This window comes from Somniosus microcephalus, unplaced genomic scaffold (genome assembly GCF_052327205.1).
Source record: "Somniosus microcephalus isolate GS21.2 unplaced genomic scaffold, FLI_Smic_1.0 unresolved_chr7, whole genome shotgun sequence".
Taxonomy (NCBI): Eukaryota; Metazoa; Chordata; class Chondrichthyes; order Squaliformes; family Somniosidae; genus Somniosus; species Somniosus microcephalus.
Window position 1 is genome coordinate 27,291,283 of NW_028225185.1, and position 12,924 is coordinate 27,304,206.

The window sequence follows — 12,924 nt, forward strand, 5'->3', positions numbered from 1 at the left end:
GGATAAAAATAGGGATTAGGCTAAAAACTGCCTGTTAACAGGCAGTTAATTGGCACTAATCCCCTTCCCGCCTCGGGGAGGCTGGTCCCAGCGCGGGTCGGGTATCCGCCTCCTTTGAAACTGGCATGGAGGCACGTTGGGGGCGGGATGGGTTCGTGCCCCCACCGATTTCGCGATTTTAAGCCCCCCACACGCTTCCAATCCCGCCTCCACGGCCCAATGAAAATCCTGCCCAACGAGTAAGGGAGGGGACTGCGGTGATGGGGGTCCAGCTGCCCTCCTCTCCACGGGAAACATCTCTCCCGTCACTGTGCAGCAGGACGTTGTGAATTTTTCTTCTGAAACGCTCCTGGCCTCACACCAGCTTTTAAAAAAAATTTAAATAATAAATAATGTTCGTGAATGGCGAGTGCATGTTGCGGAGTCCCTTTATTGTCATTGTTCAAAAGATATTGATGTACATTCCATTCATAGTGTAGATCGTACAAGGTGTACTACCTTGCAGGAACAAGGGAGCGTTACTGAGCAGCTGGCGGGTTGCAGTGGCACGGGAGCGTGTAGGGCAAGGCTCGCCAGCGGTCAGTGCCCTGCGGACGTTAGCGGCTCCTCGTGATGGCAGCTGTAATCGGGGCGCGGTAGGAGAGCCCTCCAGCATCTTGGCGTGTGGTCTGATGGGCCACAGTGGGCCAGAAATGGGGGCCACTGTTTTATTTTATATATTTGTTCACGGGATGTGGGCGTCGTTGGCAAGGCCCGGCATTTATTGCCCATCCCTAGTTGCCCTTGAGAAGGTGGTGGTGAGCCGCCTCCTTGAACCGCTGCAGTCCGTGTGGTGAAGGTGCTCCCACAGCGCTGTTAGGGAGGGAGTTCCAGGATTTTGACCCAGCGACGAAGGAACGGCCGATATATTTCCAAGTCAGGATGGTGTGTGACTCGGAGGGGAACTTGGAGGTGGTGGTGTTCCCATGCGCCTGCTGCCCTTGTCCTTCTAGGTGGAAGAGGTGGCGGGTTTGGGAGGTGCTGCCGAAGAAGCCTTGGCGAGTTGCTGCAGTGCATCTTGTAGATGGTCCACACTGCAGCCACGGTGCGCCGGTGGTGGAGGGAGTGAATGTTTAAGGTGGTGGACGGGGTGCCCATCAAGCGGGGCTGCTTTGTCCTGGATGGTGTCGAGCTTCTCGAGTGTTGTTGGAGCTGCAACTCATCCAGGCGAGTGGAGAGTATTCCATCACACTCCTGACTTGTGCCTTGTAGATGGTGGAAAGGCTTTGGGGAATCAGGAGGTGAGACACTCGCCACAGAATACCCAGCCTCTGACCTGCTCTTGTTGCCACAGTATTTATGTGGCTGGTCCAGTTAAGTTTCTGGTCAATGGTGACCCCCAGGATGTTGATGGTGGGGGATTCGGCGATGGTAATGCCGTTGAATGTCAAGGGGCGGTGGTTAGACTCTCGTTTGTTGGAGATAGTCATTGCCTGGCACTTGTGTGGCGCGAATGTTACCTGCCACTTATCAGCCCAAGCCTGAACGTCGTCCAGGTCTTCTTGCATGCGGGCATGGACTGCTTCATTATCTGAGGAGTTGCAAATGGAATTGAATGGGGGAACAGGCTGAAGGAGCTGAATGGCCGACTCGTGTTCCTCTGTAGATTCGTGTTGTTTTTCTGCATGTGGACAAATTGGTTAGATTTTTTTTTAGAGCTTTTGATTAATTTTCAGCTGCGACAAATGAATCTTCAGCAATACTCCCACCCCAGCCCTTTACTGCCTTCTATCTGATCGTGAATTGTGAAAAATTAAACACTAAGGGTGAGGGTTAATTTATCTTCTTCCCGTTTATAATTCCTTTTCGGGTTAAGAAGGTAACTTGGGTGCGAAAGATCATGTGGCAAGATTGGAAGAACAGCAGGGTGTTGCCCGGTGTAAATGCTGGGTTCAAGTCCCACTCCAGAGACTTGAGCATAAAAACCTAGGCGGACACTCCAGTGCGGTACTGAGGGAGCGCCGCACTGTCGGAGGGTCAGTACTGAGGGAGTGCCGCACTGTCGGAGGGGCGGTACTGAGGGAGCGCCGCACTGTCGGAGGGGCGGTACTGAGGGAGCTCCGCACTGCCGGAGGGGCGGTACTGAGGGAGCGCCGCACTGTCGGAGGGGCGGTACTGAGGGAGCGCCGCACTGTCAGGGGGCAGTTCTGAGGGAGCGCCACACTGTCGGAGGGGCGGTACTGAGGGAGCGCCGCACTGTCGGAGGAGCAGTACTGAGGGAGCGCCGCACTGTCGGAGGGGCGGTACTGAGGGAGCGCCGCACTGTCGGAGGGGCGGTACTGAGGGAGCGCCGCACTGTCGGAGGGGCAGTACTGAGGGAGCGCCGCACTGTCGGAGGGGCGGTACTGAGGGAGCGCCGCACTGTCGGAGGGGCGGTACTGAGGGAGCGCCGCACTGTCGGAGGGGCGGTACTGAGGGAGCGCCGCACTGTCGGAGGGGCGGTACTGAGGGAAGCGCCGCACTGTCGGAGGGGCGGTACTGAGGGAGCGCCGCATTGTCGGAGGGCCGCATTGTCGGAGGGGCGGTACTGAGGGAGCGCCGCACTGTCGGAGGGGCGGTACTGAGGGAGCGCCGCACTGTCGGAGGAGCGGTACTGAGGGAGCGCCGCACTGTCGGAGGGGCGGTACTGAGGGAGCGCCGCACTGTCGGAGGGGCGGTGCTGAGGGAGTGCCGCACTGTCGGAGGGACAGTACTGAGGGAGCGCCGCACTGTCGGAGGAGCGGTACTGAGGGAGCGCCGCACTGTCGGAGGGGCGGTACTGAGGGAGCGCCGCACTGTCGGAGGGGCGGTACTGAGGGAGCGCCGCACTGTCGGAGGGGCGGTACTGAGGGAGCGCCGCACTGTCGGAGGGGCGGTACTGAGGGAGCGCCGCACTGTCGGAGGGGCGGTACTGAGGGAGCGCCGCACTGTCAGAGGGAGCTTTCTGTGCTGAGATTGGCTGCTGCATTTCCTACATTGCAACAGTGGCCACACTTCAAAAAAGTACTTCATTGGCTGTAAAGCACTTTGCGACATGCTGAAGTCAGGAAAGACGCTGTAGAAATGCGGGTTTTTCTTTCTTTTGTTCAAAACTGTGAGTGCACTTCAAAATGGAGTGGGCCTTTGGCGTAGCAGTAGCATCCCCGCCGCTGGGCCAGAAGGCGTAGGGTTTCGAACCCCGCTCCAGACAGTCCAGGCAAGTGGAGTCGGAGCTCCGGCTCTAAATTCTGGGTTGACATCCAGCGGGATACTTGCGTCCGTGGGTGTGGGTGGCCCCCCCCCCCCTTGTATGGGTTGTGGGAGCCCGTAAAACCCTCCCGCCATAGGACTAACCACCCTAATGGCTGGTACGAAGATGGTTACGGTCACGGAAGGAACGTTAATCGCGGCCAGAAATCCTTCCACCACTCCATACAGTTCCCCAAAGGGAACAGTGTGAAGACACGTACGACGACTTCAAAGTAATTCAAAGCAACAAAAGTTCACCAGACTGATCCCTGAGATGGGGTGATTGTCCTATGAGGAGAGATTGAGCAGATTAGACCTGTATTTGCTAGAGTTTAGAAGAATGAGAGGTGATCTCATTGAAACGTATAAGATTCTGAGGGGGATTGACAGGGCAGATGCTGAGAGTCTGGTTCCCTCTGGCTGGAGAGTCTGGAATCTTTGGAATTCTCTACATAGAAACATAGAAGATAGGAGCAGGAGTCGGCCGTTCGGCCCCTCGAGCCTGCTCCGCCATTCAATGAGATCATGGCTGATCATCCAAATTCAGTACCCTGTCCCTGCCTTCTCCCCATATCCCTTGATCCCTTTAGCCTTAAGAAATATATCTAACTCCTTCTTGAATATATTTAATGAAGTGGCCTCGACTGCCTTCTGTGGTAGAGAATTCCACAGGTTCACCACTCTCTGGGTGAAGAAATTCCTCGTCATCTCTGTCCTAAATGGCTTACCCCTTATCCTTAGACTGTGACCCCTGATTCTGGACACCCGAGCCATCAGGAACATCCTTCCTGCATCTAGTCTGTCCAGTCCTGTTAGAATTCTATAAGTTTCAATGAGATCCCCTCTCATTCTTCTAAACTCCAGCGAGTACAAGCCCAATCGACCCAATCTCTCCTCATACGTCATCCCTGCCATCCCAGGTATCAGCCTGGTGAATCTTTGCTGCACTCCTTCCATGGCAATAACATCCTTCCTCAGATAAGGCGACCAAAACTGCACACAATACTCAAGGTGCGGTCTCACCAAGGCCCTGTACAACTGCAGCAAGACATCCTTGCTCCTGTACTCGAATCCTCTCGCTACGAAGGCCAGCATAGCAGAGGGCTGTGGAGGCTCAGTCGTTGAGTATATTCAAGGCAGAGAGCGATAGATTTTTGGACTCTCGGGGAATCGAGGGATATGGGGATCGGGGCGGGAGAGTGGAGTTGAGGTCGATGATCAGCCATGATCTCATTGAATGGCGGAGCAGGCTCGAGGGGCCGAACGGTCTATTCCTGCTCCTATTTCTGATGTTCTTATTGATTGTGTGGGGTGATTTTGCAATGTTTCAAATGCAAGTCTTGTTTTCCCCCCTGCAATGCCCAGTTTATTGCCTCTGTCCAGTATTGATCAAGACTGCTGTAATTCTGCATAATTTTGAAAGTTAAGGTCTTTGCAGTGAGGAGTCAGGAAGTGACAGGCCGGTTGCCAGCTGCCGTCGCCATGGCGATGGGCCGGTTGCTAGGGGCGTGGCTCCCCCTCTCCTGGGGGGGGTCATGACCTGTGGGAGTCAACAAATTTACAATTAAATTTTTAAAAAATCGCTGCCTTTATTTATTTTTCGGCTTTCCGACTGGTTTTCAGTGTCATTTTGGAAAATTAATTTTAACATTTTTAGCTTTAAGGATTAGTTCCCCTTTGATTGACAGTCTCCCCGGGGGGGCGGGGCCTGAGGTTGGTGATTGACATGAGCTGCGACCAATCAGAGGGCAGCGCCGTGGCGCCGCGACCAATCGGCGTGCGGGACTGGGCGGGAGGCCCGCGGCTCCTTTTGGTTTTTTCTCTTGATTTAATTGAGATTTCCACATTTCGCACCTTTGATTTCTCCCCGATGATTCCGATCGGAAAAATCCGACAGATCGAATCCAAATATTTAAAAAAAGTCTTTACCTGGCTGGTCGGGGAGGCGAGAGGCGGGACTTCCGGTTCCTCTCACGGCTCCAAAAGGAAGAAGAAAAATAAAAAATAAAACTAAAGTAGAATCGCTGCCGATTGCTGCATTGGGACACTCGCCGCTGTCCGGGGAGTTTTCTGAGGTGTAATTTGAGGCGGGAGCGTCGATTGTTGAAAATGTTTTTTCTTTCCCGGTGGGGGCGGGGCCTGGGGAGCGGTTGCCCCGGACAACCGGCGCGCGGTGACGTCATCCTCTGGCGGTGGGGCCTCGACTATTTTTTTAAAAAAGGAATTAAAAAGCATTATTTGGCTTGGAGAGATATTGTGAGCGCGGTCTGGTAAAATTAAACTGTGATATTTTCCCCCCAGCCCTGTGAGGAGGTGGTTGGGGGGGTAACGGTTGCCATGGTTGCAGGCCGGGCGTTGACGTCGACGTTTGGAAGCGGGGAGGCGTGGCACGCCGTGGCCCCACCTCCTTGGCTGTCCCCTCGGTTGCCATGGTTCCCGTGGGGGAGGTGGAGGCGTGGCCCACGGATTAATGGGCGGGACTGACGGCGCAGGGGAGGGCGTGACCCACCACGCGTCAGCGGCGGTGGGAGGAGTTGGAGAGGAGGTTTGGGGGGGGCGTGGCTCATTTCGGATTTCCAGCATCTGCAGTATTTTGCTATCGGAGTGAAAGTGGAGTTGGGGGCGCGGCCCACATTACGTCAGTGGCGGTGGGAGGAGTGAGTGTGGAAAGGGGGGCGTGTCTCACAAACGTCAGCAACGGTGGGAGGAGTAAGAGAGAAAAGGGGGCGAGTCTCGCATTACGTCAGGCAGCGGTGGGAGGAGTAAGAGGGAAAAGGGGGCGTATCTCAAAAAACGTCGGTGGCGGTGGGAGGAGTAAGGGCGGAATGGGGGCGTGTCTGAGTACGTGTGTAGCGGTGGGAGGAGTAAGAGAAAAGGGGGCGTCTCTCACAGTACGTCACTGGCGGTGGGCGGAGATCGAGCGGAACTTTTTGAGAGGGGCGTGGCTCGCCCGACTAGTGGGCGTGGCCCAGTTGACGCCGTGCGTGGCTCTGGCCCCGCCCCCCCCTCCCGGCTCGGCAGCGGCCGCAAGATGGCGGCTCCCACGCTGAAGTGGAAGCGCGTCTCCGGCTCGAGCGGCCCGGTCCCGCGGCCCCGGCACGGGCACCGCGCCGCCGCCATCAAGGAGCTGATGGTGGTGTTCGGCGGCGGCAACGAGGGCATCGTCGACGAGCTGCACGTTTACAACACGGGTAAGAAGACAGATCGGCCCGCCCGGCCGGCCGCCATCAATAACAAACAAGAGCGGCCGGGCGGGCTGGTGCCCGAGCTTTGAACATGGCGGCGGGGCGGGCGCTGACGTCAGGCCCCACAAGATGGCGGCCGCCACTGGAGCCGCTCTGGCGCCAAACTGCAACCTTCCCCCCCCTCCTCCCAGCTCGGCCTTTAAACCCCCCCACCCACGCCCCAATCCCTCAATTCAACCCCACTGCAAACCCCACATTGCAATCTTTAACTGTGCAAACTGCAAGCTCCATTCTGCAATATTGCGCTTCCAATCAACTCCCAGTTAAATGTAATGCATTAACCTGAACTGCACTTTAAAATGCATTCAGTTTTTAGTTTGCAGATTCCCTGTTTTGTTTTGCAGATTGCATCTTTAGTTGCACTTCCAGTAATGTATTAATTGATTGCTTTTATTTTACAAATTGCACCCTCAATAATTCCAGTGACATTTTAATATATTATTTGATTGCTTTTAAAATGTATTCAATTTTTATTTTGCGAATTGCACCCCCAATAATTCCAGTGACATTTTAATATATTAATTCATCGCTTTTAAAATGTGTTCAATGTTTATTTTGCAAACTACACCCCCAATAATTCCAGTGAAATTTTAATATATTAATTCATTGCTTTTAAAATGTATTCAATTTTTAGTTTGCAAATTGCACCCCCAATAATTCCAGTGAAATTTTAATATTATTTGATTGCTTTTAAAATTATTCAATTTTTTATTTTGCAAATTGCACCCCCAATAATTCCAGTGACATTTTAATATTATTTGTTGCTTTTAAAATGTATTTAATTTTTATTTTGCAAATTGCACCCTCAATAATTCCAGTGAAATGTTAATATATTAATTCATTGCTTTTAAAATGTGTTCAATTTTTATTTTGCAAATTGTCGTTTTTATTTTGCAAGTTGCATCGTTAATTGCAGCTCCAATCATTCCAGTTAAATTTACTATATATAAATTAATTGCATTTAAAATGCATTTGATTTTTATTTTGCTGTTTGCATCTTTAATGCACCTCCAATAATTCAGTTAAATTTAGTATTAATATTTGCATTTAAAATTTTGATTTTCCCAATTGTACTTCGAACAATTCCAGTTAAATTTAATATGTTAGATAATTGCATTTAAAATGTGTTCAGTTTTTTTGTTTTTGTTTTTGTGTTTGGCCGGATCTAACAATGTAATATTTGTGTTTTGCAATAGTTAATTATGTTTCTATGGTTCTGATTTATAGTTTTTTCCAATCGGGTTTTACAGTGCCATTGAACTCAATGTGGCTTTCTGGAAAATAATGTCTATTCATCCTATTCCCCGGCCCTTTCTCCATTCAGTTCATTGTGCCTGTGCTAGCTCACTGGATGAGCAATCCCTTCCTCGGACCCCTGTTCCTTTTCCGATATAAATCCACTTCCCTTTTAAAAAGCACTTGTTAATTCTGCTTCCACCATTCTTGCATCAAATCGACAGCACAAAAACAGGCCATTCGACTCAGCTGGCCTATGCCATTGCTCCTACTCGCCCCGAGCCTCCTCCCGCTCTACCTCTTCCCACCCTGGCCCCCCCCGTATCCCTCTATATCCTTCTCCCTCCTGTGCATCAACCTCCCCTTAAATGGTATCTGCTTCAACCACTCCAGAGCCTGAATTTGAATACTTTGGCAGGGCGGGGCTTCCCGAAGTGGTCAGGGAACCCCGGAGAACGGGTTTCCCACAGGTCCTGCTGGATTTAACGGCAGGGCCTGATTTGCATCCGGCACCTCTGTTTCCCACCCGCAGCCAGCCAGACGGGGAATAAAGACATTTTAAAATCTAATCTGTTTCCTTTGTTTCCTAGTACAGATCGCAAGGTATATCATTGGCCCCACAGAGTTGTTTTAAGATGTTTTAGTGGAGAAAGTTTCTCGCTGTAAAAGAAAACACAAGTTGCATCATTTAAAAAAGACATGAGCTGTGCAGAACATTTCCTTTTCCAACCAAATTTGTATTTCATCTAAGCTCGGATTTTTCCTGAATCCCGAATGTGGGATAACTGGCAGTCTTGGCTGCCGTGCAACATTGAATACTGTTGCTGTTTGTCGAGACTATTTCGTCTGGGGGGGGGTACTGCATGCAAACTGTAAGATGAAAATCGCAGGGCTACGGGGAAAGGGCGGGGGAGTGCGATGAGCTGAGAGTCGGCACTGGCCGAATGGTCGCCTTCCGTGCTGTAACCGTTCGATGATTAGTTTAAGAGCAAAGTGATATTTATTAGAAATGGTCTTCAAAGATTCCGCTGCAGTGCAAAGCAGCGATAGTCAACATTTTCAAAAAGGCATAAACAATTCTGGCCTCTAGTGCATCCTCCCGATTTCCATCGCTCCACCATTGGTGGCCGTGCCTTCAGCCGCCTGGGCTCCGAGCTCTGGAATTCCCTCCCTAAACCTCTCCGCCTCTCATAGAAACATAGAAGATAGGAGCAGGAGTAGGCCATTCGGCCCCTCGAGCCTGCTCCGCCATTTAATGAGATCATGGCTGATCATCCAAACTCAGTACCCTGTCCCTGCCTTCTCCCCATATCCCTTGATCCCTTTAGCCTTAAGAAATATATCTAACTCCTTCTTGAATATATTTAATGAATTGGCCTCTACTGCCTTCTGTGGTAGAGAATTCCACAGGTTCACCAATCTCTGGGTGAAGAAATTCCTCCTCATCTCTGTCCTAAATGGCCGACCCCTTATCCTTAGACTGTGACCCCTGGTTCTGGACTCCCCCGCCATCAGGAACATCCTTCCTGCATCTAGTCTGTCTAGTCCTGTTAGAATTTTATACATTTCAATGAGATCCCCTCTCATTCTTCTAAACTCCAGCGAGTATAAGCCCAATCGACCCAATCTCTCCTCATACGTCATTCCTGCCATCCCAGGTATCAGCCTGGTGAATCTTTGCTGCACTCCCTCCATGGCAAGAACATCCTACATCAGATAAGGCGACCAAAACTGCACACAATACTCCAGGTGTGGTCTCACCAAGGCCCTGTACAACTGCAGCAAGACATCCTTGCTCCTGTACTTGAATCCTCTCGCTACGAAGGCTAACATACCATTTGCCTTCTTAACTGCCTGCTGCACCTGCATGCTTACCTTCAGCGACTGGTGCACAAGGACACCCAGGTCTCGTTGCACTTCCCCTTTTCCCAATCTATTGCCGTTCAGATAACAATCTGCCTTCCTGTTTTTGCCACCAAAGTGGATAACCTCACATTTATCCACATTATACTGCATCTGCCATTCATCTGCCCAATCACCCAGCTTGTCCAAATCTTCTTATGTGGCTCGGTGTCAAATTTAGTTTGATATTCGCTCCTGTGAAGCGCCCTGGTATGTCGGAGGCGCTATATAAATGCATGTTGTTGTTGATCGTAAAGTGCAGCAGGGCTCTCCAAGGAAAAGTAATCTTCAGCTGGATTTGATCTCTGTTCCCGCGCTGACTACAGTTTAAGTTCGTTCAATACCTTCTGTCTAGCACTAGATGTGGATAAGAGTCTAACGGTTTCACTGTTTCGGAGCTATGCAGCGTGCGACGTGACACTGGGGGTGAATCTCCACAGGGTTCTCCCGCTCACCTGCTGCACCTTCAGCGTAAGAGCTGTACCGTGTCCGTGGCAACTAGGAATACCCCCCCCCCCCCCCCCGGGAAACTCACCCCAGTTTCTGGTCTGGCATTCTCCATCCCAACAATAACTTGCATTTATCCGGCGCCTTTAACATAGTGAAATGTCCCAAGGCGCTTCACAGGAACGTAAATCAGACAAAATATGACACCTAGCCACATAGGAGATATGAGGGACAGGCGACCAAAAGCTTGGTCAAAGAGGTCGGTTTTAAGGAGTGTCTTAAAGGAGGAGAGAGAGAGGCGGAGAGGTTTAGGGAGGGAATTCCAGAGCTCCGGGCCCAGGCGGCTGAAGGCACGGCCGCCAATGGTGGGGCGATGGAAATCGGGGGGGTGCGCGAGAGGCCCGAATTGCAGGAGCGCAGAGATCTGGGAGGGTTGGAGGGGCTGGAGGAGGTTAAAGAGAGAGGGAGGGGCGAGGAGGCCGCGGAGGGATTTGAATACGAGGATGAGAATTTTAAAATCGAGGCGTTGCTGGACCGGGAGCCAATGTATGTCAGCGAGCACAGGGGGTGATGGGTGAACGGGACTGGGTGTGAGTTAGGACACGGGGCAGTGAGCACAGGGGGTGATGGGTGAACGGGACTGGGTGTGAGTTAGGACACGGGGCAGTGAGCACAGGGGGTGATGGGTGAACGGGACTGGGTGTGAGTTAGGACACGGGGCAGTGAGCACAGGGTGATGGGTGAACGGGACTGGGTGTGAGTTAGGACACGGGGCAGTGAGCACAGGGGGTGATGGGTGAACGGGACTGGGTGTGAGTTAGGACACGGGGCAGTGAGCACGGGGTGATGGGTGAACGGGACTGGGTGTGAGTTAGGACACGGGGCAGTGAGCACAGGGGGTGATGGGTGAACGGGACTGGGTGTGAGTTAGGACACGGGGCAGTGAGCACGGGGTGATGGGTAAACGGGACTGGGTGCGAGTTAGGACACGGGGCAGTGAGCACGGGGTGATGGGTGAATGGGACTGGGTGTGAGTTAGGACACGGGGCAGTGAGCACAGGGGGTGATGGGTGAACGGGACTGGGTGTGAGTTAGGACACGGGGCAGTGAGCACAGGGGGTGATGGGTGAACGGGACTGGGTGTGAGTTAGGACACGGGGCAGTGAGCACGGGGTGATGGGTGAACGGGACTGGGTGCGAGTTAGGACACGGGGCAGCGAGCACGGGGGGGTGATGGGTGAACGGGACTTGGTGTGAGTTAGGACACGGGGCAGTGAGCACGGGGTGATGGGTGAACGGGACTGGGTGTGAGTTAGGACACGGGGCAGTGAGCACAGGGGGTGATGGGTGAACGGGACTGGGTGCGAGTTAGGACACGGGGCAGTGAGCACAGGGGGTGATGGGTGAACGGGACTTGGTGTGAGTTAGGACACGGGGCAGTGAGCACAGGGGGTGATGGGTGAACGGGACTGGGTGTGAGTTAGGACACGGGGCAGTGAGCACAGGGGGTGATGGGTGAACGGGACTGGGTGTGAGTTAGGACACGGGGCAGTGAGCACAAGGGGCGATGGGTGAACGGGACTGGGTGTGAGTTAGGACACGGGGCAGTGAGCACAGGGGGTGATGGGTGAACGGGACTGGGTGTGAGTTAGGACACGGGGCAGTGAGCACAGGGGGTGATGGGTGAACGGGACTGGGTGTGAGTTAGGACACGGGGCAGTGAGCACAGGGGGTGATGGGTGAACGGGACTTAGTGCGAGTTAGGACACGGGGCAGTGAGCACGGGGTGATGGGTGAATGGGACTGGGTGTGAGTTAGGACACGGGGCAGTGAGCACAGGGGGTGATGGGTGAACGGGACTGGGTGCGAGTTAGGACACAGGGCAGTGAGCACGGGGTGATGGGTGAACGGGACTTGGTGCGAGTTAGGACACGGGGCAGTGAGCACGGGGGGGTGATGGGTGAACGGGACTGGGTGCGAGTTAGGACACGGGGCAGTGAGCACAGGGGGTGATGGGTGAACGGGACTGGGTGTGAGCTAGGACACGGGGCAGTGAGCACGGGGGGGGTGATGGGTGAACGGGACTGGGTTCGAGTTAGGACACGGGGCAGTGAGCACGGGGTGATGGGTGAACGGGACTGGGCGTGAGTTAGGACACGGGGCAGTGAGCACAGGGGGTGATGGGTGAACGGGACTCGGTGTGAGTTAGGACACGGGGCAGTGAGCACAGGGGGTGATGGGTGAACGGGACTGGGTGTGAGTTAGGACACAGGGCAGTGAGCACGGGGTGATGGGTGAACGGGACTGGGTGTGAGTTAGGACACGGGGCAGTGAGCACAGAGGGTGATGGGTGAACGGGACTGGGTGTGAGTTAGGACACGGCAGTGAGCACAGGGGGTGATGGGTGAACGGGACTGGGTGTGAGTTAGGACACGGGGCAGTGAGCACGGGGTGATGGGTGAACGGGACTGGGTGTGAGTTAGGACACGGGGCAGTGAGCACAGGGGGTGATGGGTGAACGGGACTGGGTGTGAGTTAGGACACGGGGCAGTGAGCACAGGGGGTGATGGGTGAACAGGACTGGGTGTGAGTTAGGACACGGGGCAGTGAGCACAGGGGGGTGATGGGTGAACGGGACTGGGTGCGAGTTAGGACACGGGGCAGTGAGCACAGGGGGTGATGGGTGAACGGTACTGGGTGTGAGTTAGGACACGGGGCAGTGAGCACAGGGGGTGATGGGTGAACGGGACTGGGTGTGAGTTAGGACACGGGGCAGCGAGCACAGGGGGTGATGGGTGAACGGGACTCGGTGTGAGTTAGGACATGGGGCAGTGAGCACGGGGTGATG

General features: G+C 53.6%; 2 protein-coding genes across 2 annotated transcripts in view; one reads left to right on the forward strand and one right to left on the reverse strand.

Moving 5' to 3' along the window:
• Nucleotides 1–6,122, reverse strand: part of LOC147086661 (uncharacterized) — a 730,919-nt gene extending 724,797 nt beyond the window's left edge. Inside the window, exon 1 of the mRNA XM_085978800.1 lies at nucleotides 5,176–6,122. The gene's annotated coding sequence lies outside the window, so the exon portion shown is untranslated. The remainder of the gene's footprint in view (nucleotides 1–5,175) is intronic.
• A 125-nt stretch (nucleotides 6,123–6,247) lies between these two features.
• Nucleotides 6,248–12,924, forward strand: part of LOC147086673 (host cell factor 1-like) — a 95,384-nt gene continuing 88,707 nt past the window's right edge. Inside the window, 1 exon segment of the mRNA XM_085978297.1 lies at nucleotides 6,248–6,437. Within this exon segment, the coding sequence (XP_085834423.1) occupies nucleotides 6,278–6,437 (160 nt within the window). The 5' untranslated portion in view covers nucleotides 6,248–6,277.